Source organism: Aspergillus tubingensis, assembly GCF_013340325.1.
Source record: "Aspergillus tubingensis WU-2223L DNA, scaffold_3, whole genome shotgun sequence".
Taxonomy (NCBI): Eukaryota; Fungi; Ascomycota; class Eurotiomycetes; order Eurotiales; family Aspergillaceae; genus Aspergillus; species Aspergillus tubingensis.
In genome coordinates this window covers 3,463,701-3,490,723 of record NW_023336277.1, presented here as the reverse complement: position 1 = coordinate 3,490,723, position 27,023 = coordinate 3,463,701, and the positions used below count along the sequence as shown (strand labels likewise).

Genomic DNA, 27,023 nt, shown 5'->3' with positions numbered 1-27,023 from the left:
CTAACAGGTGTTCATCCTCTTAGCCCTTGAAACGATTGTATTCAGTTTCACACTTTCCGCTCATCATCGACCGTGAAGCTTGAACCGCGCATGCTCCTTTTTGACGTCGAGAACGCTCCAGACACAGGACTGCTGGCTTTAAAGCCCAAGGTTGATGCCGAATCCAACAGCCAGATAACCTTCAGCGCGTAAAACAGCGACGGAAGTTGCCGGAGGAGAGTGAGAAGCTAGATTCGAAGAAGGAAGGAAACGATCATAACCTACTACATCGACTTGGCGCCTTAAGCGACTCGGAAGAAAACAGCAGAGCGTATCATCACGCCTGCAATTTGACTGTGCTGAGGAAACAGTACCTTAACGTTCACAGTGTGGGCCGGGATAGACTAGAAGACTGTCGAAAGGCTTAATGATTTTATTCTCTTTGCTAGTAGCATTGAGGTAAATAAAAATCTGGATAATCGGCCTTGGGTTCTGCTCGAAGTCCAAGTGCCCGGACCGTCTTTCGGCGACAGTACATACAGACTTGGACTCACTGGCAACGGAGACCGGGTGATTCACTTTGTGAAAATCTTCACGATAGACCACAGGTCCGGGCCCAGTCTGTTACTAGTAGCTACATGCATATGGACCTAGCTACATTTGGCGAGTGTTACCATGACGGTCTGTTCTTCAATATTCCACTCTTCGTAAGAGATCATCCTAAACAAATATCACAACTCCCTCCTATCCTTATGCATGGCCACCTATCCAGCTTATGTGATAGAAAGGCAACATCAATGTCTCTAATATTCGGGTCTTTACTTCCTCATTGCACAACAGATCTCATGGGGAAGTTCATGGACACGTACACAAACTTACGGTAACATTTGCCGGTTGACCCAAGCAGCGCGTCTTTCCCTAGCCATGCAGCAGATCCAAGCCAATTCCGATGGATATCTAGCGTGGAGCAGCGATACTGTGTCTAAATCTCTCCGGAATACTCGTCAAAGCCTCCAGAAATGGCTCTGAAACGGAGATTGAGCCGGTGGTGCGCTTTTGCGGACTTACGTGATAGGTCGGCAAGGGGGAAAAAGATGAAATGCTTCTCACTGTCCACGTGCTAATCTCGATATATCTGACGCGCATAATGCAGAGTCTATTTGTTTGCGACAGCGAGAAGTTGCTTTATATGGAATACCTCAGCGAATATGAACGAGACACCTTCCCGATCCACTCTTTCCTACGGTTCTGACCTATCGTCATTCTCGCGCGACTGCATCCCCCTACACCGTCCTTATTATAATACGTCGACTGAACAAATATACCTGCTACCTGCTACTTTGCCATTTCCACCGTTCTCGATCGTGGCAACAATAAATGGTCGAATCAACGGGCAACACAGGCGAACTTTTGCGGTGATGTGGAGAACTAGACAACCTCGTCAGCTTTGATAGCTTGACTGTTCTCATGGTTATTTTGAGGTCATAGGTAACATGTTCGTCGAGTCATATGAGTTACATACATCTACTAACTCTTTCGAAGCCAAGCCATGGGACAATCTTCCCGATAGTCAACAACCGGATACAATGGCCAGGCAAGCATCATTCTCACTCCCTTTCTCATGAGATAAGTAAATAGCAATGAAGGGGTCAGTCAAGGCCTTAATCTTTCTTGGTCGTCAACTTTCACTAGATTTGGCGCACAACATGCTTCGACATCTCGATTTGCGCAACAAAGGAAAGCTGCTCTTGGTAGACAGCAATATCAAACGTCAAGTTGAATCCATCCTTGATTACCCCGTGCTCAGAGAGTATATTTACGACACATATTATATATTTCACCAAATGCGTGTCTCTTCAACCTGCTACAGACTATGTCTGAGACCGAAATGTGTCATAAGCAAGCGATGCAGCCATCCATAACTGTGCCACCGAATAGTTACGAATATACCAGCACAGGATGCGGAACTGGAATTGAAATAAGAACACAACACATTTTATCGGACGGCTGATCGACGATGAGCTTTATAAAATCATATACTGGATTTCGGCACCTTGAGATCGGCTGTCTCTCCTAAATTGAAGAAATCAAATCTAGTCTCATGCTCATTCAACTGCATCCACCAGATGGAGAAATAAACAGCTAGGAGTCGCTGCGAAAGCTCAGCCTTCGTCTGTTCCGTCTGAACTTCCCCTCCGTTCAAACGACGAAGTATTTGGACCTCGACTTATCCTGGAGCGTTGTACAGAAACGATCATTATCGACAGGTTACTTTGATGAAGGATCTTTCAGTCAGAGATCTGATCATCCCCTGACTGCTTCTGTCTTTTATCAATACCTCTAGAACACATAAACACTCAAAGTGTGATAAGGGTGTGCAGCTTGGTTGCCAAAACTTCCAACCCGGAACTTGACTAAAGTAGAGATCTAACAGCTGGGGAGGGATGATCAATTTCGAATTGTCGTTCTGTATAGTGAGAAAAAGCTAGTGTTAGGAACTTCGGAGACAGACAAAGACCTACTAGTCCCTGAGGAGTACGACTTGCAGTACGCACGCAAGCCCAACGAAAAAAACGTTGGACTAAGGGAGGTAAGAGGAGACACTCGAGCATTAAGACGATCCTCGAAAAAGATAGAAGAGAAGACATGGCACCCCGGCAGTGGCGGTATCCGAGTAAGGTTCGCTGCGCCAACGGCATGATGCGCGTACAATAAGAGCCTCGGAGACCATCTCTATGAGATAAAAATGCTCGAATCTTTCGCTGGTGACTCCGTGTATTCCCGTTAATGATCCTGTGACAGACATCTACTCGCCTTCGTGGAGTCGATAAACGCGGAAGCTTCAAAAAATCCCATGGCGGTTGTTACTACATCTCCTCCGCATGATAGGATAATCCTACACAACATCCATTTCGCAGGATGTGCCCCTGGCAGAGAAATATTTGTCAAGAAGAAAAAAAGTTTCCGGTGGCTCACTTGAATACTGTCTGTGCTAGTCGTCTAGGGACAATCTTCGATGGTCTTCCTTAACCTGTCTTACGAGGAGGTATCTATTGCTCTTGAAATCCCTTTGGGTTACAGGAAAAAGATATAGGATATTATGATCTTTTCTCTTATACCACAGACACTTCTCGGCTCATTATTGGGTGTGATCGTGCATGACAAGCAGCGGTCAAATATACTGACGACGATGATTTACTGCGCATTATAAATGAATGGCGGTAATGCCTATCTTCAATTTCTCTGCCTCGATTCATCTGCCATGACCGTTCTGTCATCCCTGCAACTTCTTTCCTGATTTGGCGGTACTGCCACATCAGTAGGTTGGGATAATGGTATGAGGGTTTATGACTTTCCCTATCAGAGAGCTGTATGGAAACCGCAGCCTAGTCTTGACGATGAGCAGTCGGACAATAACATTGCCTCAGCACATGCGAATTACTTAAGTCAAGTCCATGTGGAACGTGGTATTGATGCAAAGGGCTATAGAACAGTTCAACTGCTTGAAGCAACATCATGTTGCTGCCTGGGCTAACTTACTACTCGTCTCCTCTCTCGAATTGACCAGACTATATACCATCTTCATCCACATTTTCGTCTTCGTCTTCAGGCATATACTGTCTTTCTCCATGTCGTGTGCACGACACATTCAGCAGAGGCCAAAGACGGGTTTAATCACTGAGCTATCAGAGGGATCCTGTCGTACCTGGCGGGGACACGTCCAGAATGGAATAGTATCAACACACCGCTACTCACACCATTACATCGATTCTCCACGGTAGCGTTACTCCGCATCAGTGCAGGGCAAAGCTTGGTCTATGCAGATTATCATAACCCTGGATCTGGGGATAGCACTCGCTATCTAGCTAATACGTTAACTAAATATGGCTTCACAACCGAGTTACATCGAAGATGCCAGGTGGCGTCCCTAATTGAAGGGACAATGTTATCTTCCCTACGGTTGTCTATCCATGGTCCATGACCTTGTGATTTACCGTGAGCTTATATCGCTTTCATCAGCAGCTATAGATCCCCTCGTCAAGGGTCCAGTGGGCGAGAACCTATTTTTGAACCTGATGGTGTGTCAAAGCCTCCCGTATACATGCGGTATGTCATGTCTGACTACCAGTCAATAGAGCTGTCAGTCTGAAGCCTTGACATTCTGCGCCAATGATATGATGGGCCCGGGTAAAACACTGAATGATAGAAGTTCAGCCATGGTTGTTCTCGAAAATGACAAACAGGTTGCAAAAGGCCGCATTACATGCATAGCTTTTTGGATGACCGAACTATATGCGGAAAAGTGGCGGGCGCACGCCTATTCCGATTACAGCTGGGATGGCTGGAACTCCTTTAGGGTTTTCCCTAGGTATTGGCGAACAGACACCCTGGATCAATGAGTGACATAACTACGCGACACACTTTATATATCGGAAACCTATAGGTTAGTGACCAAGCGTGACCCATGAGGATAGAGTATAGCTAACAGATCAGTAGAACGAAGTGTCAAATACATGAGGCACGCAACAGACCATAAGGAGCAACAGCTACAATATACCGCTGTTCTTATCCGTTCTGCTATGGCGATGTTGCAGTCAAAGAATCGAGGTATATTGCATTACGTGCTCTACGATCGCCACTCGAGCATAGCGTTCAATGGCTCGATTAGCTGCTAAATAGGACAAAGCAAGCGATCACTATCATGGATGACTTCCTCCATTGATAAGTCCCTCAATATATACCAGGATTGCGCACCCGATTTATGGGGCTTGTTGGTCCTTGGTATTGCCTTTTACAGAGATGATACTCAACACCATGGCTGAGAGGTTTGGCTCTGCTTTCCGTCTACAGCAGATAAAGGCTGGTCATTACACAGAAATTCCTCTCATGAATCCTGCAAGACAATAGCGACCAGGCCATATAAATAATGGTTCGATAAAAGTCTTACCAGGCATCACGGGGGGGGGGGGGAATACGCGACCAATTGAAGCCGCGCATTATATTCGAAGCAACTCAGCCCACTCCCTAAACTGAAAGTTGTCTCCCTTTATTCCAGGTCTCCACATGGTTCAATTTACCATTGAAGGGAGGACTGACTCTCTTTGGATTGACTTCGTTGGGGGTCCGAGGTACATAGTTATCCAAAAGATGAGTATGCATACTCTATGCTAAGTGGAGAGTTACAAAACTCAGGTACTCATATCATGGAAACAAGGGCGCGATCGTCGACGTCTAGCAGATCTTTCTGGACAATCTGCCTTGGTTGCTGAAAGGTGAAACCAGGGTTAAGGCATTCAAGGTATCGAATGGACGTGCCAACTAGGGCATGGCGTCGTCAGCCTTATAGTTCCTGAAGGATAGGAGGTCGAGATAATGGGGCTGCTGAGTTGGCAGCGACTTAGGATGGTATATTGCAAGGACCGATTTTGGAGGTCCATTAAGCATTAGCAAGGTGCGAGAGAAAATAAAACCGCATGAAAGATGTATGAACCCGATCCCACCTGAAAGTGGATATAGGTTGGCTTGTGGAATATTTCGGCATGTTATAAATGAGACAAGATACAGATTACCGATAGGAAGTCGGAGGAAGATGCCGGAGATGTCGGTCATGCTTTATAGCCCCAGCGTTAGGTTAGTTCTATTGGTGGCGTCCGACGCCGTTCATCAAGATTTCTGAGCAGTATTTCTCCGGATCAAGGGTCGAGAATATATTACTCAGAGAAGAAAAGATCTACTGGAATCTTGCTCCAATGGTTTGGAGCGTCAAACACCTAAATATAATAAGATGCACCTATCTCTAATCACAAATGTCACAGACATAACTAGATTAGCAGCTATCTACAATCATAAAATACATATCATATGCCTCATGCTAGTTACATATCACATCGTAAAACATCCTCCTCCGATTCACTTCCTAAGCAAGGTAGCAGTAGTATTGGCATGGAAGTCACGACTACTGAAACCAGCCTTGAAAGTAAACTCGCCAGCCGGGATGCGCCAATCCTGCGCGGTCACATCCCAGTAACTCACATCTCTGCGCATCAGCTCGAAAGTCACCTTCTTGGTCTCGCCCGCCTCAATCCAGACCTTCTCGAATCCGCGCAGCTGGCTAGGCGGGGTACCCGCGGGCGCAGTATCAGGGAATCCGACGTACAGCTGTGGAATAGCGTAACCGTCCACGCTGCCAGTGTTGCTCACCTGTGCAGTGAGGGTGTACACGGTATCCCAGAGAGCGGGGTTACCACCAGGTTGAACAGCACGTTGCTCCGGAAGGGCAGTCAAGTTCGAAGCCACGGGCTTGGCAGCGACCAGCTTGGTCAAGTTGTAGGTAGTGTAACTGAGACCGAAGCCGAACTCGTAACGGACGGGGATGTTGTGGGCGTCAAAGTAGCGGTATCCGACTTCGAGCTCCTCGTCGAACCAGCTCTGCCAGTCGTAGGTACCGTTGGTAGCGACAGCGGTGGTGAGCGGAGCGTTGTAGTCCGATTCGTTGTAGGCGATCACATAGGGCAGCTTGGCGGAGGGGTTGGCGTCGCCGAAGAGGAGGTCGGCGATGGCGTTACCGGCTTCCTCACCGGGGTAGTGGGCGGCCAGGATGGCGGTGACGTTGGGGTGGTCGGCAAAGGGGAGGACATTGACACCGGCGGAGTGGGTGACCACGACGGTGTTGTTGCAGTACTTGGCGACGGCTTCGACGACGGCATTGCCGTTCCAGTCGAGGGTCAGGTAGGTGCGGTCGATGTTCTCCTCGGACCAGGACTTGAGGAAGACAAGGCACACGTCGGGCTGCTCGGGGTTCCAGAGTTCGGGCATGGACTTCTCCGTGATGAGGGTGTTGTTGAGCCAGGTCTGCACCCGGCCGCCGTACTGGCGGGCACGCGTGGTGATGGCGTCCTGAGGAGTGGAGAGGTAGCTGAAGCGGCAGGTACCGGAGCCACCGGCGTTAGCGAGCACGCCGTATTCGAAGTCGGTCTGGGTGGAGGGACCCTGGGTGTCGGAGCCGGCGTCGTTGCCGACAATGACGATGTTACGGGGCTTGCGCAAGGGCAAGGCGTTGCGCTCGTTCTTCAGCAGAACAGTGGAGGCAGCGCCGTGTTCGCGGATCATGGCGCTGTTGTTGCCGCGGACGTCGCGGTTGGTGGGACCTGTGAACTTCCAGTCGTAGAGCCAGGTGTCGGGGGGAGAGTCGACGTTCAGGGGACCGACGGAGGCGTCGACACTGGGGTAGTTCTTGTCCTGACCGAGCCAGAAGTAGGGAGTCATGATGCGCACGATCATGTCGTCGATCCGGTCGGTGGCGATGGTGCCGTTGTTGATGGCCTCGGTGAGATTCTTGCCGAAATATGATCCCTCAGTCCACAGCTCGCCGTAGACGGTGAAGCCACCGGGCATGGTCATGTCCATGCCGCTCTCGGCGGAGGCGACACCGCTGTGGGTGGCACCCCAATCGGACATGACATAGCCTTGGAAGCCCAGCTCAGTCTTCAGGAGATGGTTGAGGAGGTATGAGTTCTGGCACGAGTGGGAGCCGTTGACACGGTTGTAGGAGCACATGAAACTGGCAACGCGGGCACGGGCGGCGTTGGCGAAGGGCCACATGTAGATCTCGTGAAGGGTGCGGTCATCGAGGTTGGAGGAGACAGAGTCCTGTATGTAGGTTGTGGCGTTGGCGTCCGGGGCGTAGGTAGGGTTACGCTGTGTCTCTTGCTCGTTGGCAATGAAGTGCTTTGCGTTGGCTTGCACGCCAGCGTCTTGGATACCAAGAATGGTCTCCTCCATGCAGACACCAGTCAGGTAGGGATCGGCCGCGAAGCCTTCCCAGGTACGTCCGTCATAAGGACTACGACCGAGGGGACCACCGATGGGACCGAGGACGACGTGGGTGCCTTTGCCCTTGTGCTCTGTAGCCATAGCATAGCCACGGTCGTATAGCAGCTTACGATCCCAACTAGCAGCGGCGGATACACCGCTGACGAAAACACTGGAGTAGTCACCTTGCTGAATACACTGGGGACCATTCTGCAGACAGAGACCAGTGAAGTTGAGGCGAGGGATGGGGAGAATGTTTCCCACGCAGGGACCCGGCTGACCGGTGGCCATCCAGGCTTTCTCCTCGACTGTGAGCTGTGATACCCAGTTCTTGGCCTGAACCAGGGCATTTTCCCAACCACCCTTGCCCTTAGTTTCGGCTATGACGGAGTAAGCGATACGTTCATGGCTCCTCATGAGAACATGATGGACTTACGAGAAGGGAATACCGGTGGGGAGCTGCCATAGGGAGTAAGGATAGAGGTATTGAGAGGCTGGACGTAGCTGTTTGGCTCGCCTACATGGTTGATAGGTTCCTGGCAAGTGCTGGCACCCACGGAGGGAGCCAGCAGCAGGCCAGATAGAAGCAGGGCGTGGTCGGCCGGGACCTTCATGGCGTTGTATGAGCCGGACTTGTCAAGTTGCTGGCTGTGAGCACCTATCCTTCATCTTCTACCGCCGACAATTGCACCCTTATATACCTAGATACATACACACCCTGGCTGGTCGCGGTGCATTCCCGGGTTTTGCTGGAGTGGAGAATGCGGAGGCCCGCAATACCGGGTTGGATGAGGGCTAAAAAGCCGGGGTCGGCCTCGTGCCGAGCTGGGACTCCACAACCGAGAAGCGATGCCAATCGCGAGGGTTTTCCCGGCCCGTTTCTGCCCAGTCGGGGGATGATGACTTCGTTTGCTTTACTCCATCGGTCACCTTTGGCGTCAGCCGAAGTTTTGCCGGTGGAGGGAACGAAAATAACGCTCGGGCAGTTAATGGTGCCACTCGTGGTGATGAGGATCCTCTCATTCTCTACCCCGTGGGATCTAGTAGCCCCAGTTATCGGAGGAACCCCGTGGGTAATGACGTAGGGTGAATGCATTCTGTCGGCCGGGAATGAGGATGGCCGACGAGTCGGGTAGCCTGGCATGACTCTCCAACACAGTTATGTCTCTCGCTCTCACCGGCTTGTCTTTGGATGCCAATGCGGTCCGACCCCGCTAGGGCTTGGCAGGCACCCCCACGATGAGCCCGGCAAATACCCGTCTGCTGTTCCGAAGAATCCGAAAGGGATCATGGTGAGAAGGTTCCCGTGCGAATGGAAGAATCTACGTGAGGAATGCAAAGGAGTTAGATGAGCAGTGTGTAGTAAAACCGTCTAACGAGCGGCACAACTGGTGCTGTCAACCCCAGATTTTACATCCCCAAAGTCACGTGGGAATATGCATGATGCACGAGATTTAATTTGGGGGAAAAGTTGGGGGTGAAGATGAGGGGAAAGAAAACCCTGGCCCAAGTCACCAACGGACTATGCGTCATGATTCTACAGTATTAGTAATTTTCTACTGAAGACTGCAGACAAATCTCTCTAGTAGTTAGTAGTGAGCTAGAAATGCAAGGAAAAGTCGTCGGAATGCAGTCCGGAGTTGGGCTTGATGCCCGATCAGGAAGGCAGAATGGCAAAGGCCCGAGGTTTCCCCGGTGACTCTTCGGCATTAAGCAGAAACAGCCCTGTGATCAGACATGCCGGGAGTCGGGAATCCTGGGAGAACATACCAAGAAGGTATGCCGAATGCTTGTGCTTGGGCTTTCACTATGGGGCCGACGGAGGGAAAGAGGCTTGGCGATTGGGTCTCCGGCATCTTAATATGGGCTTGGTAATCATTAACCTACAAGATTCTCCAGTCAAGATGGCCTTACTATTGGCTTCCTCACGCATCCACCTCCCACCTCTTACTTCCCAGCAACCCGCAAAGGCGTGATCAATGGAGTCGAATGGAGGATTTTGTGGGGGCGGCGCTAACGAATAGATGGGAAGTTGGGAACAAACAATAGCCGGACAGGCAAATATCCGCTGTTCCCTGGCCTCGTCGAAATAGAATAACTGGGCGACCGGTTGTACGAGAACCCAATTCCGGCGCTTGCATGAGAGATTCCTTCGTTCGGATCACCAGCGAGAGCCGGGCCGGATACAATTACAATGCGCCTTCCTTGGCTGAGGACAAAGTCAGTGGAACCATCTGTAAGCTGTCTTGGGTCAGGGAGCCAGGACCACATCTTGGATCATCTAGCTTCCATCTTCGACTCAATTTACTGGCGTTCTGGATTTGCTTTTTTGGTACGTTTACATAGCATATTTGACCCTTGGTCGGTAGCGCAGTGATGCGTCGATATACGGATTTAAGGCTGTCATTAATTTTAACGCGCCTGCCGCAAACAGCAGCGATCTATTCACGACACGCATGGTTTGCCAACTGCCTACAATCATGCTTTGTTTTTCTATATGATGTGCCCTAATTCTTCGGGTCAGAAACTGGAGCTTCCGACCGTAGGATGGCGATGAAAAGCGATTCAGGCGATGGGCTCTTTTGAATATTGGTATGAACAGACCACTGCAGGAAGCCGATACAATAATGGATCTTCCGCCTACCCTATACCACAGCTTTCTATCTCACCGTAGCTTATGCAGCGTCAGCTTTTCATCCCGAGCAGTCTGTCTTGTGATCCTTTTGCTAGAGTGAGGTACCTGTAGCAAGACTCATGCAGGAGGCATCATCTATGCAAGTAACTTCCTCAATGCATCCACTAAAGGGGCGAGTACATTCCAAGAACAGAGTATCTCTAGTTGGGTTCCCACACTGCTGAATGCGTCGAAAGTCAATGGAGGAGATAAGAGAGACACTGCCTGTCATTTCCGCGATCTTCCAGTCAATTGGCATTGTCACAACTTACCGGGCGACATCCGCCCATGGGTCGTCAAACTCTACCACCGCCATCCTGGTCATAAACACCCAGCAGAGTTCATGAGGTATCAATGACCTCACGTCTGCACGCAAAGAGCCAGTCAATGCCCAACCGAAGCGATTATCAAGGAAGCCAGGTAATACCGGACCAAGTCTAGGACGTGTTCTCGACGTCGAAGGCCCAAAGCAATGAAATATAAGAGCAAAGAGCTATCCAGACAGCCGAAAAACCCAAATATTAACACATCTTCTTGATCACCTATTAGTATCCCTTGCGCCAAGATGACTAAAGGTCTGGTGAGTAGGATGGTCTTTGCTGTGACACGGATTCATGCTAATAAGAATGGGGCACTGCGAGACCTTCGATATCCGCTACGACAACGAGCTCGCCCATCAATACTACGGGGAAGGGGACCAGCTCACTCAAAAGTAAGATGAAGGTTTCAGTGGTCCAATTCGCCTGCCAAAGAAGGGCTAACTATGGTCTTATAGGCTCCAAGACGTCTATAAAGACAAAAACCTGGAGTTTCCCCATTATTTCGATTCCACACTGACCACCCCACCGATTCACTTCATGACGTGCGTCACATCACTTGTGTTTTTTATTTCGCTGAAGTATACTAATAGTAGCAGGGTCGAGGCGCCTGACGATGTAGATGTGGACGGACTGAGGAATGTGAATGTCCCTCCAGGCTTAAATGTCGAGATTCTCGACTTCGATTAAAATTAAATTGTCTAGTAAATAGTAGGGGGGACAAAGAAGATGAAAGTACGGCAGTGTACTTTAGTATTCAAAGAATCAAATCTGTACAGATAGGTAGCAGAGAACTCCAGTAGATTCTTCTGGTGTCAGCTTCACTCTGGCTTTTCAGCTTAGCGCCGGTGATCGGCCCGATCGAATGGCAACAATTTCCCCCGCCATTTCTAACAGACCCTTCATATTCCTCCCTATCTATTTGCATCAACCCACCCCAGAAGACCTTTTCCTCATTTCGAGAGATGCCTACCGCCTCATCGCCGGCATCGGGGCGCGCGCCCCCGATATCCAAGCGACGTAAAACCCGCAAGGGCACCTTCTCGTGCTGGGAGTGCAAGCATCGGAAGCGACGCTGCGAGTTCGAGCCCCTTAAGGGCTCCACTTGTCTTTATTGCCAGTCGCGGGGCATTCCCTGCATCAGCCAGGAACATGCCGATCCACGAAGCCGCAGTAGCCACGGCGAACTATCGGAGCGGATTTGCCACGTTGAATCCTTGGTCGACCAGTTGATTCGGCAGCGTGACAGCTGTCAGCCTCAGGTCCAGCCACCGGATCAGGGTCGCGACCGAGCGAGTTCTCCCCGGCCGAAAGAAGCCTTGATATCATCGCCCTTTCAGCAGCTATGCAAATCCCTCGCGGCTTTACTACCTCATCCGAATACGGCCGCGCTCATTTTGACCAAGGGTCGATTCTTCAGTCTTCCTTTTCAGACTTACCGGCCCCTAGTCCGAGATCAATCGGTTGTCTTCTCTGGTCCAGAACAGTCTGGAGATGTTTCCAGGCTACCATTTCCTACGTCTCATCCAATCCAATATGCTCAGAAACTCATAGGGCTCGCCCTCGGCTTACAGCAGCTGGATCTCACGTCATTTTCAAGCCCACAACTGCAGCTGCAGCTGCAGCTAAATCAATCAACTGGCCACTCTTCTCGACGTTATCTCGATCTGGCAGCTCGCCACGTAACGTCGCAAGACACACTCGTAGATTCCCTTGATGGTCTCGATACTCTGTTACTGGAAGCCCGTTACTACATCAATACCGGGGAGCTGCGTTCGGCTTCGCTGATCTTTCGCCGTGCTCTGAGCATTGCCCAACTGATCGGACTTCCCACGAAAAGGGATAAAGCAGAGAGCCGCGCGGAATCGCTTTGGGTTCAACTCGTATATAATGATAGATTTCTGTCGCTAATGCTTGGTCTCTCATGTGAGGTGAAAGACATTGAGCTCCTGGATAGGGAGACGTTGAATAAGTACTCACCTCTTAGAAAGCTATATCGCATTCATGCTGTCATTGCAGGTCGGATAATCGTCCGGAATGTGCATATGCAGCATTGCGATTGGCTATCTCAGAGTACATACGATCATTACGCAGTGACACGCGGCATAGATGAGGAACTAAGAAAGAATACCCGATCGGTGCCTATAGATTGCTGGAAAGTTCCCACACTAGAAAATACGTTGTCGGATACCGACAAGATGGACAGAATCTCTATGCTCATCACCCAAATGCACCAATACTACCTCGTGATCCTCCTTCACCAACCGTACTTACTCCTGCAGCTCAGGAATCATACAGAATTCAGCCGGTCAGCAATATCATGTATTCTACCAGAATATTCATACAGCATACAAGTGGTCGTCCCTGCAAGCCGTGAAGTACTGAGTCGCTGTCTCGAATTCAGGAATATACGACCCATCCTTTCCTATCGTGGGCTTGAGCATAAAGCTTTCATCTCTGCAGTGACACTGCTCTTATCTCATATCTTGGGACACCGATCGGGATCTGAGAACGTCTTGGAACATCAACGCCCTCAAGACCTGGCCATGATACAACAGGCTATTGACACCTTAACCGAAGTCTGCACATTGGATGGCCCAAATAGAGAGTCTGCAATCAAGACAAGAAGTCTGTTAAGCAGACTCCTAAATATTGAGGCGGAGGCAGCCGATGGCATCAATTACATTGCGTGCATTGAACGGGACAATGTTGGCCCAGATGATTTTCTATGTCATACCTCCCACCAAGGCCTAAGGTTTCCCATTCCATACTTTGGAGTCATCTGCATAATGTCTGAGCCAGTCCCAGATCTGCAATTAGATGGCCTACTTTTGAGATCCGCACTGGAAACAGGACCGGGCACTGCGCAACTTGGGCCATGCCTTGACTCACAAGGGCTCCCTTCGACCGTTCCAGAATTGGACATTGGTCGTGGCCTACATTCCCAACTTTCTTTGTTTTCCGATGTTCAATTAGAGCTGCAGTCGCTTTTTGACTGGACAGGTGACCCGAACACGCTCTACGAAGGCTAAGCCACATAGCTACATTTGACATTCATCATGGACATGAGGTGGATATCGAACAACTGTATATACACTGTCTCCTAGCACAGCATGACAAGCTATCTATTCAGTATCTTCCACCAACACACAGCAAGAAACCCCCTTTCACAGTGGTGGGGTATCGGCAAAGTCAAAGCCAGTCAAGGCCTGAAATCGCACACCCACAACACTTTGTGCGATCCGCCGGATTGTCTGTTCTTCTTCCTCTGATAACTGGAAAGACAGACTGGCCAAGTTCTCCTCTAATCGATGAATTTTGCTCGTTCCCGGAATGGCAAAGATGTCGTCACCCTGGGTGAACAGCCACGCCAGCGCCAGCTGTGCCGTGGTCATACCCTTTCCTTTCGCGATCTCAGCCAGCTGGTCCACCACAGCAACGTTCTTCTCGATATTCCCCTTCCTGAGCCAAGGAAGCACACCTCGGACATCTCCGGGCTTACTGACGTCCTCCCGCGACCGAATTGCCCCGCTAAGGAATCCGTTGCCGAGCGGACTATACGCCACGATAGCCACACCGAGCTCGCGCGCAGTAAGCAGTAACTGCACCTTCGGCGACTCGATTTCAGTGCAGAAGACGCTATACTCTACCTGTACACACGAGATGGGGTGCACAGCATGGGCCCGACGGAGCGAGTCGGCACTGCACTCGCTCAAGCCAATGTATTTGATCTTTCCCTCTTGCTTGAGCGCAACCATGGCTTCGATAGTCTTCTCAATAGGGGTGACTTTGTCCAGGCGATGGACATAGTACAGGTCCACATATGGCAGTCCGAGGCGCTTCAATGACTTCTCAATCGCAGTCCGACAGTACTCGGGACTGGAATCCATCCAATTCTTCATGCCGTCTTTAGCATTGGGATTGGTGCAGATGCCGAACTTGGTGGCCAGAAAAACATCCTTCCGCTTGTCAGGGTTCTGAGCAAACCATTTGCCCAGGACGATTTCGGAATCGTCATATTTATCCGCTATGGTTGTCAGAGCTTGCGTGCTTTAGAATCTTTGAACGGGTACGTACCGGTATCCCAAAGCGTCTCACCCCTCTGATATGCCTCGTCCAGGAACTTTAGATGCTCAGCTTCTGCGAGAGGTTGGCCATAAGTACCACTCGCACCCATGAGTCCGAGGCCGATTCGCGGAATGAGCGGGCCGTTTTTGCCCAGAGAACGAGCAGGAAGTTTGCTGAAAGCGGCCATTTTGCTGGAATGGGTATATATAGCGAGTTGTCATTTACTAAGGATGACATGCTTAACAACAGGCCAATTCGGCTTTTTTATGCCTTTGCGATGCCGGACTTTGCGGCGGAATTGACTGCATCGCGCAGGGACGAACTACAGCCTTGGTGCCTGAGGCCTCAATGCTCAACGGTTCCGCCGCTTAATTCCGCCGCTAACTCCGCCGTCGCCGATCGCCATCGCCGATCGCCATCAACGCAATGCCTTGTTTATTGCAGCTCACAGCTGGACAGTCGGCCAGATGGCCAGTACTGCCTTCGTATAGCCGCAAGATCTTTGAAGGTGTGAACATATGTCATTATGAAAAAGGGCATAAGGTCTGCCTTCAGGCGTCGTCTTTTCCGAGCAGCTCTCATCTTAGTCCTGACTTTCTCGAGACCCAGACATCTACGAAGTACGACCGATACGAGACGAGGAGAGCAGGACGGCCGTTGTATAACATTATCCTGGTCTAGGTCTCTCTCCTTATGTTGTACCTAGGGTACACTGCGCCTGAGACAACCGGGGGTTCCGGATACGGATGTGGTGAGGTCATCCCGGACTCAGAGTTTCAGTGCAACCACCGTCCCTCATATAAGTCGACGGCCACGTCGCCCTCGTTTTGGGGCAGGATGGGCCGTCCCAATAATAGCAACATTCAATCAAACTTCGTTTTTGATAGTGTCAATTTTTAAGACGCAGTCAAAATGGTCCACCTGTCGACCGTCCGTAAGGAATCCCACGCCCATCAGCGTCAGCGCGAAGAACGCGATGCGCAGGCAGCCGCGGTGTCACCTTACGTGTACGGGACGCGCTATGCGGTCGAAGAGCTGCCCGAGCATAGCATGTCGGAGCATGAAATGCCAGCCCCGGTGGCATATCGCATGATCAAGGATGAGTTGAGCTTGGATGGGAATCCCCTGCTCAAGTAATACTTCGCTTCTCTTTGAACCCTTCGAACAATCGATAGTAACATGTCCCAGTTTAGCCAGCTTTGTCACCACCTATATGGTAAGACGATTATTGAGAAGCAAGTACAATGCTCTCGCTAACTCTATCCCAGGAAGATGAGGTGCAACAGCTCATGTCTGACGCCATGAGCAAGAACTTCATCGACTACGAACAGTATCCACAGACTGCACATATCCAGAACCGCTGTGTCAATATGATCGCCGGCCTGTTCCATGCACCTAGCCTCAATGACCCAAGCAACGAGCAAGACGCAATCGGCACCTCGACGGTCGGATCATCAGAAGCGATCATGCTGGCCATGCTGGCCATGAAGAAGCGCTGGCAGAACAAGCGGAAGGAAGCTGGGAAGGACTGGTCGCGCCCGAACATAATCATGAACAGTGCGGTACAAGTGTGCTGGGAGAAAGCCGCGCGGTATTTCGAGGTCGAGGAGAGATATGTCTATTGCACGGAGACCCGCTATGTTATTGACCCCAAGGAGGCGGTGGATCTGGTGGACGAAAACACGGTGGGAATCTGTGCCATTCTTGGGACAACGTACACAGGGCAGTATGAGGATGTCAAGGCAATCAATGACCTACTGATCGCGAAGAACATCGACTGCCCAATACATGTGGATGCGGCTAGCGGCGGGTTTGTGGTGCCCTTTGTGAAACCAGAGCTGGAGTGGGACTTTCGCCTGGAAAAAGTCATCTCCATAAATGTCTCAGGGCACAAATATGGACTGGTGAGATACATCACAAACCATTACACCTCGCCGAATGCGGACTCAGACTGATCGTGACAGGTCTATCCTGGCGTTGGTTGGGTTTTCTGGCGCGCCCCCGAATACCTTCCCAAAGAGCTCATTTTCAATATCAATTATCTGGGCGCCGAGCAGGCCAGCTTTACATTGAACTTTTCCAAAGGCGCCCCCCACGTCATCGGGCAATACTATCAACTGATCCGACTAGGAAAGCATGGCTTCCGATCGATCATGACCAACCTCACGCAGACTGCCGACCATCTAGCAGCGGAATTGGAGAAACTCGGCTTTATTATCATGAGTGACGGTGGAGGTCGGGGTCTTCCTCTGGTTGCATTCCGATTGCCCGAGCAAGAGGGCCGGCTGTACGACGAATTCGCCCTGGCCCATGTGCTGCGTCGCCGCGGATGGGTGATTCCGGCGTATACCATGGCGCCGAAGTGTAATCAATTGAGGATGATGCGGATCGTGCTGCGTGAGGATTTCAGCTTGCACCGGTGTAACCTGCTCGTGGAGGACATCCGACTGGGCTTGAAGACGCTAGAGGATATGGATGAGACCATGATCAAGCGGTACAGCACGTAAGTCAATTTTCCTTTTCTATCTCTGCCTCTGAAGGCGACCGGGCATAAACTGACACCCAGCAGATACATCCAGACACATGCTACACGCGGACCACAAGGTCATCCGGTGTATGGAAACGAGCAGCATTCGCTTCAGGGGAAGTCGGGAAAAACACATGCGGTCTGTTGAACCGGTCATTTGTGCGCGGTGTAGTTACCTTACCACTACTGTGTTTGTCAGTCTGCCTGTGATACGTCAGCTTTTCTCCAAAACCTTCACCAGCCATTATCCTTGATTTTCTCAGTATTAGTAGCTACTCTGTGAAATCAGTCAGTGCCAAGTCATCCCCAACAGGCGTATCTCTTAGTCTGGGAGGCTGTCAGCGGTAAGCGAGCATGAATCAAGGAAAAGTAAGGTGCATTCGACTGGCAAAGGCCGCAGAAATCGCCAGCACGTCCAACGAGCTCGTGCCCGGGTGCGTCAATGCAGCTGTCTAATCCGGCTGCAACGAACCCCTCCCTCCCTTACGTAGAGTCTATTTGGCTGCATGCTGCGAGCGACCATTTGCCAGTATTGATAGGCCGCGTAGTGGGCTCCACGCCTTCGCAGGACCGGACGCCTTCGGTGCATGAACCCACCAGTCGAACTCCACCGATAAAAGTAAACTCCGGTGAACGGCTGCAATGTAATAACAGCTTGTATAGTAGGATTGTGCACAAAAACGGTGGACCTCGTTGGATATGATCCAGAAGTAAAAATCTCCGGGTCATCAACAACGTTGGACCTTGCAACGTTCAAGACAGTTCCCCGATCTCGGTCACTCACTGAAGATAATCGGGGACCACTGGCTAGAACCAGGGCGAACCGAACCCGAAAGTCTGATTGATAGACGACCTGTCATGTTCATAGAGAGGCAGAGTTCGCATTCACCGCGTCGCGCGCGACCCCTTTAGGGTTTTGAGTTCCGCGAAGTCGCTCAGACACACAGCAAGCAGCTGATGAATCACATCCGAGACAATCAATAGTCGGATTGACAATGCAGTAGTCAGAGTCTGACTCTCAATAATCAACAGCCACTACGGTCCGTGGCCCTGTCAATCCGGGGTGTTTTTTTCCACTACCACCCCCTTCCTTTAGGTCTACTTACCAAGCAAGCAGCTACACGCTGGCCGACAGACAACAAGCTTCATCCTCGCCCAACTATCGTATGCCTCTCTTCCTTGCACAAATTCAAACCTCGCTTACTCGAACTCGATTTTTTCCTCTCTTACGAGAAAACATTGAACTCTGTTTTGTTGCGCATCTCATCTAAGCATTGAAGCCTAATCCTCCGAGCCTCTGTGACTTTGACCGCTACGAGATGAGCCTACGCAATGGAGTCCACTCGGAACGATAATCCCCTCTACTTCTTCTTTCCCTCCCCTCTGCTAGTCTGCTTTCTCTGTCTGCCTTTGCTTTGACAACTGTGTTCACGCACTGCATGCTGCGCCTTCACTAGGCTACTGCTTTTCTCAGTTACAGTTCACATAGCTCACTTTTTATCTCCTGACTATCACAATGCATTGAAGTAAAAATTCCGGGGGAAACCCACATACGTACTGTACCAATTCTACCTTACTACTTATGTATCGCTCGTTCCCACTTCCTCGGCCTTGAATTAGGTCGCAGGTAGAGAAAAGAAGGAAAGGACTCCGTACACCCGTCCAAACCTGCCAGCCAGCCCGCCAGTATGGCCAACATCATCTGGCTCGCCCTCGTCCTCGTGGCGTTGAGCGTCCACGTCCAAGCCAAAGACGTCTTCGCGCATTTCATCGTCCGTTTCCCCCCCATCACCCAATTCCTACCAAACTCCACTCACTAACTCTCCTCTCAGCTCGCCAACGCCGAGAACTTCACCCAAGCGCACTGGACACGCGACATCACCGCCGCCAAAGATGCTCAAATCGACGCCTTCGCCTTAAACACCGGCTATGGCGCCGCCAACACCGACCAGCTCCTAACAGACGCCCTCACCGTCGCAGCAAAACATGACTTCAAGCTTTTCCTGTCCCTCGACTACTCCGGCGACGGTCATTGGCCTCCCGACCAAGTCCTGAAAGTTTTGCAAAGCTACGCCAATCACACGGCTTACTACCGCGTCGACAACCAACATCCATTGGTCTCCACCTTCGAGGGTTACGAATCCCTGTCTGATTGGTCCACCATCAAGAAAAAGGTACCCAATATCTATTTCATGCCTGAATGGTCCGTCCGAACCCCCGAGCAACTAGCAAGCGAAGACGTCGTGGACGGGCTACTCTCCTGGAGCGCATGGCCGTACGGGACGACGCAGATGAACACGTCCACAGACGAAGAGTACATCTCTGCTTTGAAACCCAAAGGCAAGCCGTACATTATGCCTGTCAGCCCGTGGTTCTACACCGACATGGTACGGTACCACAAGAACTGGGTATGGCAGGGCGATGGACTGTGGCATACGCGGTGGAAGCAGGTGCTCGACTTACAGCCGCAATATGTGGAAATTCTTACGTGGAACGACTTCGGCGAGTCGCATTACATCGGCCCGCTGCACGAGAACGAGCTAGGGATATTTTCGTTCGGGCAGGCGCCGTTCAACTACGCGTCCGGGATGGTGCATGATGCGTGGCGGATGTTTCTTCCGTACATTGTGGGCGAATACAAGAATGGGAGTGGGAAAGGGGTGATTGAGAAGGAAGGGGTGGTGGTTTGGTATAGGGTTACGCCGGCGTGGGCATGCAAGGCCGGCTTAACTACGGGTAATTCGGTCACGCAGGGCCAGCAGACCGTGCCGCCGGGGCAGGTTTTGAAGGATGAAGTGTTTTTCCAGGCGTTGTTGGAGGATACCGCGGAAGTGGAAGTGAGTATTGGTGGTGGGGAGAATAAGTCCGTGGACTGGTTGGATACGCCGAGTGGTGGGAGTGGTGGTGGTGGGAAGGGATTGTATTTTGGGAGTGTGCCGATGGATAATCGCACGGGTGAGGTTGTGGTTACGTTGAGTAGGGATGGGAAGTTCGTGGCGCAGATGATTGGAGAGAAGATTACGACGCAGTGTCCGGATAAGTTGACGAACTGGAATGCGTGGGTTGGCACGGCGATGTCGAATGTGTCGAATGCTAGTACTTCGCGTGCATCGTTGTCGGAGGAGAATGGTGCGGCTGGTGTCAGGGTTGGAGGAGGACGTGGGATGGCCATGTGGATGGGGGTGTTGTGGACGATCTTGATGGTGGGTATGAGTGGAGTTTTGCTTTAGATCTTTTTTCCGTTTTAGAGTCTCGATCGATCTTCATATCTCGATATACTGGTAGTAATATCTAATATCTTGGACTATTTCTTGATTTTGGTGGAGCATGTAATTCTGCACGGGGACTTTCCGAGAGCCCTAGGTGAGGCTTGTAGGTGTGATCTGCGCAAGATTAGGGCTGCCGGAGTAAACCGATCGAATGGGTCTGCGGCTCTGAGGTGGATGAGGAAGCCTTGATTCAGAGCAGAGAGCGATTACCGCAAGTGGAAGAATAGAGAGTTGAGCTTGACTCAATCTCATAGGCGTTTCGGCGTCGCCGAAGGACGTGCACGGGCTGGTGGGAACAAAAGAGGCTTGGTTCTTGCTTTTTATGGGTGGAACCTGGGGGTTTTGCCATCGGGGGGGAACATTAGATAATCTATACCCCCCCGTCCCTGCTGGGCCATGTGGGATGTGAAGGTGATCGTCGCTGGTCATGACTATACTATACTCAATAGAGTCTGGTGTTGATATCAGTTTGGAGATATGAGCCTCATGTTGGAGAAAATAGTGATCCTAGTTCTTAGACCATGCTGCAGATTACGGCGATCTGGGGTTTTCACTTATCCACTTGATCGAGATTCTGGACAGAGGCCTGGGCCGTTGCTAGATCGACTGCATGTTTATTCATGTCGTATGGCATATCATCCGTCTATGACAAGCATATTCGCCCTGGATACGAGCATATTTGTCAAAACATATCAGGATAGGTCACTACCCTTAGAGATGTAGTATATACCATATGACAGTCGGAGCAGCAACATCTAGTCTCTACTTTGACCTGCCCTATTGGGGCAGAAGACACAGGGCAGCAGGTTATCCCAATAGCACAGGAGTATTAGGCTTTACTCGGTCTTTGTTGAAAACCCAATTGTTCAATGTCCAATGATTAAAGAGTCTTCAGCATTTCCGACCCCAGTCTCACGAGGCAGTGCCCGGACTCGGCCCATCAGCGGCCGGTATTTCAAGTCAATGACGCAAAGACCAAACTCTGCTCGCCACCGGCCGGCGACACCGGTGCCCTAGCTTTTCCACGTCTGGGGTTCGGCCGGTGCCCAGCAAGAGTCGGCGCTGGCTAGACGCACCTAATTGCACTGATTGCACTTTGACAGCTCTTGGCACCTTATCATGCTTTCTTCACGGCCAATGAGTGGGCCTTCGGACTCGGCCGCCAGTGGCAATGGCCTAGACTCCACCAGCCCTGCGCAAAGTATGCAAGTGCGAGCTATCTTCAGAACTCAGGAGTTGCTGGTCCAGGGGAGAAGTATAAAGATTGCCCTGATTCCTGCCCCTGACCAGGAAGTCAGATTACAACCAGAATAACCAATTCGCACATCACATCAATATCCCTAATGCAATAACACGACGACTACGAGATCCCACCACTACCTCCTAGTGCCATTATCACCAGCACTCCCTCTACACTAATTACCTCTTCGACACATATTTCTCACAACGTCAAACACAATGGCCGGTATCGAACTTCCTCCTCACCTGATGCGTCAGGCCACCCGCACCAACAGCCGCATTCCTCCTATGGCTCGTCGCTCGGTCTCTCCCTTCCCCACTCGCATGGCCGCTCTCTCCCGCGACAAGCTTCAAAAGGAAGCCTCTACAAAGAACCCCGATCTGCGCCGATGCCTTGCTCACCACACTCTCCTCAACCGCTCCATTGAAGCCGCCCAGCAAGACGTGCGTCGGCGCATTGCATCCTTCCACCTTGATGAAGAAGACGACGATGACTTCACCACCTTCTACCACTCTACACCCAATGAGGCTACGGCTGTGCCTCTCATCCGGGTCCAGATCACCAATGCTGTGCGGGCTATGGTCAAGCGTCGTGCCGCAGATAGCCAACAGAACAACCAGCTGAATGGGCTGACGCGGGTGTCGGCAAATGCAGACAAGGCGGGTGCTTCGAACAACAGCAGCAGCAGCAGTAGTATGAGGAGTCTGAAAAGAGTCCCTCGTGTGGTCTTCGGTCGGCGTCGCTGGCCTTTGTATGGAGCGGGGCCACTGCAGACTGGATTGGTTAGCTGACACGGCAATGGTTGCAGCATTCATAGTGTGGCTTCGTGACGGGCTACGGCTGGACCTCGCCTTTGGCATCCCTGTTTTGTTCTCTTTATTCATCGACATATTCTTCTACTGTATTACTTTATTTTTTCCTCATCTCTTGGACAGACAGGATGCCTTGTGTCACGTGCAACAGATATGATGGGTCTTGTATATAATAATTGTCTTTACACTACACTATACTATACTATTTAGAATACGTCATACATTATACATTCATCCATTCTATGACACTTCCATAGTAAACCCCAATTGATTTACAACCACAAGCGCAGTGTAGACTACCAATGACCCACGCCGCCCGATCTTAATCGCTGATTGCTGCACATCCATCACTAGTCGCCGATCAGTCTCACTCATCCGACCCGCTCCACCCAATCAATCCCCTCACCCTATCCCAATCAGGCAATTCAGCTCTGCAGTTCAAATCTCAGCCGCATTCCAAACCCACAATCCCCCCAGCTTATAATAATGCCTCCCAGCCCCCACGCTCGCATTCTTTTAATCTTCCCATCCTCCCCCTCTCCGGAATTAAAATCAGAAAACCGGTAAAAAAAAAAAAAAATGCCACAATGGATCCCCCCGGCCCAATTCCTCGCTATCCAGCTCCTAACCGGCACCACTGTCGCCTTCACCCCGGCTAGTTCTCCCCTCCGATCAATCGCCTCCCTTCTCGTACTCGTCCTCGCCTACTGCATGCAAATTAGCGCAAATTCCCACCTCCATGGCACCCGCTTCGGCGCCCCGCTCGTCGCAATGTGCTGGATGAACGTTCTCAACGGGATTGATTTGCTAGTCCTTACGCGCGCAGACTACGATAAACAGCTAGCGTACAACAACACAAAGCTGAAGCAAACATCCGACAAATCACCAAATAAACCGCAAAGCAAATCCCTCCTCAAAAAATACCTCTGGTCCCTAAACCTCTCCTTTAACTACCGCCGCATCAACACCCCCTGGCAAATCCGCGCTCTCACCACGTTTGACAAGATCCCAACTCGGACTCAATTCCTCCTCACCTCCCTACTCAAACTCACCATCTCTATCGCAATCATCCAGCTCCTCACCCTCGAGACCACCGATCCATATCTCGGCCGCGCAGTGGATAAATTACCCGTTCGACCGGACGAAATTCTCCTCCCGTTCTGGTATCATAGTGGCTGGGGCAAAGATGACCTCGTGCTTAGATTCCTCTTCACTCTCTCGTTTGGAATCGTGGCGCGTGCGTTCATTGTCGCGGGATATACCTCTGCCGCGGTGGTGGCTGTAGCATTGGGCCAAGAGCCGAGTATGTGGCCGCCTGTCGGGGGTGGCTTGCTGGATGCATGGTCGATTAGGAGGTTCTGGGGGTATGCGAACAGGTCCCTCCCTTTCATTCTTCAGACCGTATACTAATGAAGTATGCAATGCTACAGAAAAACATGGCACCAAACCCTCCGCCAACTCCTCTGCTCGAACGCCGATTTCGTCTCGGGATCTATCCTGCGTCTTCCGGTCCGATTCCAGTGGTGCTTCCGGGTGATTTTCGCGTTCGTTGTTTCAGGTTTAGTGCATACGGGCATGGATGTAGGGTTTGGGGTGCGGATTGATGAAAGCGGGTCGCTGTGGTTCTTCGCGTTACAGATTCTGGGTGTGGCGGGGGAGATGCTTGCTGAGATGTTGTTGGCTCCTGTGAGTGTGTTTGTGCCGAGAGGACTTAGACGTGGGGTTGGGTTTATTCGGGTAGCGGTTTTCATGATGTGGACTTTGCCGGTGTGGATTTATCCGATTTTGGTCCAGTTGTATGGAGATGGTGTGCGCATGATGAGTCCATTCTTGGGGTTTGGGGGATGGGATATTTGATTTGGTTTTGGATTGCATAGCGTTGGGGTTGGGTATTATTGTTATGTTAGATTATATTAGATTTATTAGATGTATAGTAGGGATACTAGTGGTGGATATAAACTATAATGCTGCGTCCCAGTCTACCCATGCGAATGTATTCAACAGGTCGAGATGGGGGTCTGCGCCTATAAGGTCCGGTAGCGCGTCTAGGGCTCTCGTCGGACTTTGTAGCGATGCCGGCATGCTGAGGATTCGGTCCAGTGAGCGTTGCAATATTCCCTTGATTTGCGCCTTGGCTGCGATATCGGATTCGGAGGGCCGGAGCCAGTCGAGAAAGGCGACCAGCACACTGAGGTTCTGGATGATGTCCGATCGGGGAAGATCTAAGGTGTATGTTTCGGGGGAGCTGGATTGCCGGAGAAGCTCGAGGCAGAGGATGCCGCTGCCTGGGACGGCGTAGGACATAGCCTGGCATGCTGGCTTAGTATGAAGTACATGTATTTATTGGGTATATGGTGGAGTATCATACCAGCCAGGAGAAATCAACGTGGTTCTCGAACCGGTCCTTGTGCTTCCAATATATCAGTGTTAATCCTACCATTTCATGGCTAACCTGGATCAGAGCTTGTTCGTCGACCACTCTGTGTCGGGTCAGAAGTCTCTCTAGGATGAACAGGTTGAGTAGAAAGTCCAGGCGCACAAGGACGCGCAAGGCGAGCAGCTGGCCGGGGATGTCGTGGTCGTGAATGTCTTCTGTCTTGAACTTGATGACCTCAGGAAACTGTGCACAGATGTCTGTAGCTTGTCCTTTGAGTTGACTGTTTGCTTGTCAGAAGTTATGGGTGATTAGGGGTGTATCTTGGGCTGAGGGCGTACAGGCATGTTTGTACTGCAGCGTCAGTGATGCTATCCTGAGAAGTCTCTAATACTTCTAGCATCTCTTCGCGGTTCCTTGCTAGCATTGCGCGCGCTCTTAGTATTGTGGTTGGATACGGTTGTCGATCCACACTGCTGTCCCAACCATCGGAGTTGAGCTTGGCTACGGCATTGCCAATCCTGTCGGAAAATATATCCTCGTCGTTGATGTCCAGGGGCAACTGAGTTGTCGAGTATTTTCTGTTCAGAAGCGGTGGTCTTCCGGTGAAGGTAGAGATAACCTTGTCGAAATTGTAAATCGATGCGTAGACGCGTCGTTTGAGTTCGTGCTGGAAAGAGACCTCCTTCCAGTCGGACGACAATTCCCGGTGAAGACCAATTGATGTTGTGACTGCAATCACATCGCCATGTTGTCGCCAACACGAAAGACCTGTTGATCAGCTGTGTGTTCTATGTGCAGCTATCCTAAGCAGGACTTACTCTTATCACCGCTGGCAATGCTCTCAAGGATGTTATGCTTGAATGCCAAGTTTACAAAGAGAATGTTGATAGCACCCAGCTGGCTACACAGCTCGATACACATGGATGCACATCGTTTAAAATGCACCATGAGTTCTTTGGGCCCCTTGAATGCATGTTGTCGACAGTACTGAGTAATGATATCGTGTTGCACGGGCAACTGTGAAGCCGCAGACGACCAAATGGTGAATAATGACCCTAGCAGCTCCCAACGCGTTCTCTTTCCCGAGAAAGACTCGATCCAGTGGTGTGGATTCTGTTCAGCCGGCAATGGCGTGAGACTGCACTCTGAAAACCGCCTCGCAACATATTGTAGGTGCTCGCTGTTTCGCAGCCGGAGCACGTCTCGATACTCATCCCACATCTTATCAGAAGCGATCCGATAAGCTGGCCGGAAGCAGGCATCCATTAAGGCCATTGGATGGACGAATAGCAAGTTGCAAGTTAGCTCATCCGGCAGGTTCTGTAGGATCTGGATCCCCAGTTGGAGCATTCTCGGTGTGATGGTAGGGTTCCCCGGCTGAGTGGAACTTAGCACCTTGACGCCATTGATGCCTTCGCTGGCTGGCATCCTCAGTGCTTGGTCTACTTGGAATCGATCCCGATGTTCCACGAACACGGATGCGAAACTCGTGGGCCCCAGGTACTCGGCTGAGCTTTCGAGTATCGGCGTGGTCGACTGTGCTCCAGGGCAGGTCTTGGTGCTTGGTGGCCCATCGCTCTCATTGCTCAAGGCAGTCGGCGACTCAGCCTCAGGCAGGCTTCTTGCTCTGTCTTTAGTGAGGGGATTTGCGAGATAGACGCATTTCAAGGACAGTCGCCGACAACGCTGGCAGGCGGGGGTTCCGTGGTCGCAGGCCAATTTGCGTCGGCGGCATGCCTCACAAGCAGGCTCTCGGCCATTCTTTCGCCTCAGAGCGGGCATGGAATAAATCGGAGTAATCGTGAGTTCCAACTGGGAACAGATACATGGTCATTTGTGAGGGTATTGTCAGATGTAGATAGTAGATGGCTGATGTGGATGCTGAGGACGGAATCGGCTTCGGCTTCGGCATGGATCGGACTCAAAAAGTGGGGCTACTCAACAGGAA

At 51.0% G+C, this 27,023-nt stretch overlaps 9 protein-coding genes across 9 annotated transcripts; 6 read left to right on the top strand and 3 right to left on the bottom strand.

Annotated features, from left to right (window-relative positions):
• Window positions 1-5,889: 5,889 nt before the first annotated feature.
• AtWU_02287 (beta-glucosidase) lies at window positions 5,890-8,405 on the bottom strand (the record flags this gene model as incomplete). Its single annotated transcript, XM_035497401.1, has 2 exons — window positions 5,890-8,171; window positions 8,228-8,405. The coding sequence occupies 2 exons, from the start codon at window positions 8,403-8,405 to the stop codon at window positions 5,890-5,892; spliced, it is 2,460 nt and encodes an 819-aa protein (XP_035353294.1).
• Window positions 8,406-11,091: 2,686 nt separating this feature from the next.
• Window positions 11,092-11,472, top strand: AtWU_02286 (uncharacterized protein; the record flags this gene model as incomplete). The annotated part of the gene is made up of 3 exons (XM_035497400.1): window positions 11,092-11,177; window positions 11,241-11,327; window positions 11,382-11,472. The coding sequence occupies 3 exons, from the start codon at window positions 11,092-11,094 to the stop codon at window positions 11,470-11,472; spliced, it is 264 nt and encodes an 87-aa protein (XP_035353293.1).
• Window positions 11,473-11,747: 275 nt separating this feature from the next.
• AtWU_02285 (C6 zinc finger domain protein) lies at window positions 11,748-13,814 on the top strand (the record flags this gene model as incomplete). Its single annotated transcript, XM_035497399.1, has 1 exon — window positions 11,748-13,814. The coding sequence occupies one exon, from the start codon at window positions 11,748-11,750 to the stop codon at window positions 13,812-13,814; it is 2,067 nt and encodes a 688-aa protein (XP_035353292.1).
• A 135-nt stretch (window positions 13,815-13,949) lies between these two features.
• AtWU_02284 (aldo-keto reductase) lies at window positions 13,950-15,037 on the bottom strand (the record flags this gene model as incomplete). The annotated part of the gene is made up of 2 exons (XM_035497398.1): window positions 13,950-14,809; window positions 14,860-15,037. 2 exons carry the CDS (start codon window positions 15,035-15,037, stop codon window positions 13,950-13,952), a joined length of 1,038 nt encoding a protein of 345 aa, XP_035353291.1.
• Window positions 15,038-15,762: 725 nt separating this feature from the next.
• On the top strand, window positions 15,763-17,525 carry AtWU_02283 (glutamate decarboxylase; the record flags this gene model as incomplete). Its single annotated transcript, XM_035497397.1, has 5 exons — window positions 15,763-15,983; window positions 16,039-16,066; window positions 16,119-16,754; window positions 16,815-17,353; window positions 17,420-17,525. The coding sequence occupies 5 exons, from the start codon at window positions 15,763-15,765 to the stop codon at window positions 17,523-17,525; spliced, it is 1,530 nt and encodes a 509-aa protein (XP_035353290.1).
• Window positions 17,526-19,065: 1,540 nt separating this feature from the next.
• On the top strand, window positions 19,066-20,607 carry AtWU_02282 (glycoside hydrolase family 71 protein; the record flags this gene model as incomplete). The annotated part of the gene is made up of 2 exons (XM_035497396.1): window positions 19,066-19,149; window positions 19,210-20,607. 2 exons carry the CDS (start codon window positions 19,066-19,068, stop codon window positions 20,605-20,607), a joined length of 1,482 nt encoding a protein of 493 aa, XP_035353289.1.
• A 1,497-nt stretch (window positions 20,608-22,104) lies between these two features.
• AtWU_02281 (uncharacterized protein) lies at window positions 22,105-22,677 on the top strand (the record flags this gene model as incomplete). Its single annotated transcript, XM_035497395.1, has 1 exon — window positions 22,105-22,677. The coding sequence occupies one exon, from the start codon at window positions 22,105-22,107 to the stop codon at window positions 22,675-22,677; it is 573 nt and encodes a 190-aa protein (XP_035353288.1).
• Window positions 22,678-23,277: 600 nt separating this feature from the next.
• On the top strand, window positions 23,278-24,555 carry AtWU_02280 (wax synthase family protein; the record flags this gene model as incomplete). The annotated part of the gene is made up of 2 exons (XM_035497394.1): window positions 23,278-24,062; window positions 24,129-24,555. 2 exons carry the CDS (start codon window positions 23,278-23,280, stop codon window positions 24,553-24,555), a joined length of 1,212 nt encoding a protein of 403 aa, XP_035353287.1.
• A 102-nt stretch (window positions 24,556-24,657) lies between these two features.
• On the bottom strand, window positions 24,658-26,857 carry AtWU_02279 (transcription factor; the record flags this gene model as incomplete). Its single annotated transcript, XM_035497393.1, has 4 exons — window positions 24,658-25,005; window positions 25,067-25,355; window positions 25,414-25,843; window positions 25,894-26,857. 4 exons carry the CDS (start codon window positions 26,855-26,857, stop codon window positions 24,658-24,660), a joined length of 2,031 nt encoding a protein of 676 aa, XP_035353286.1.
• Between the last annotated feature and the right edge of the window lie 166 nt (window positions 26,858-27,023).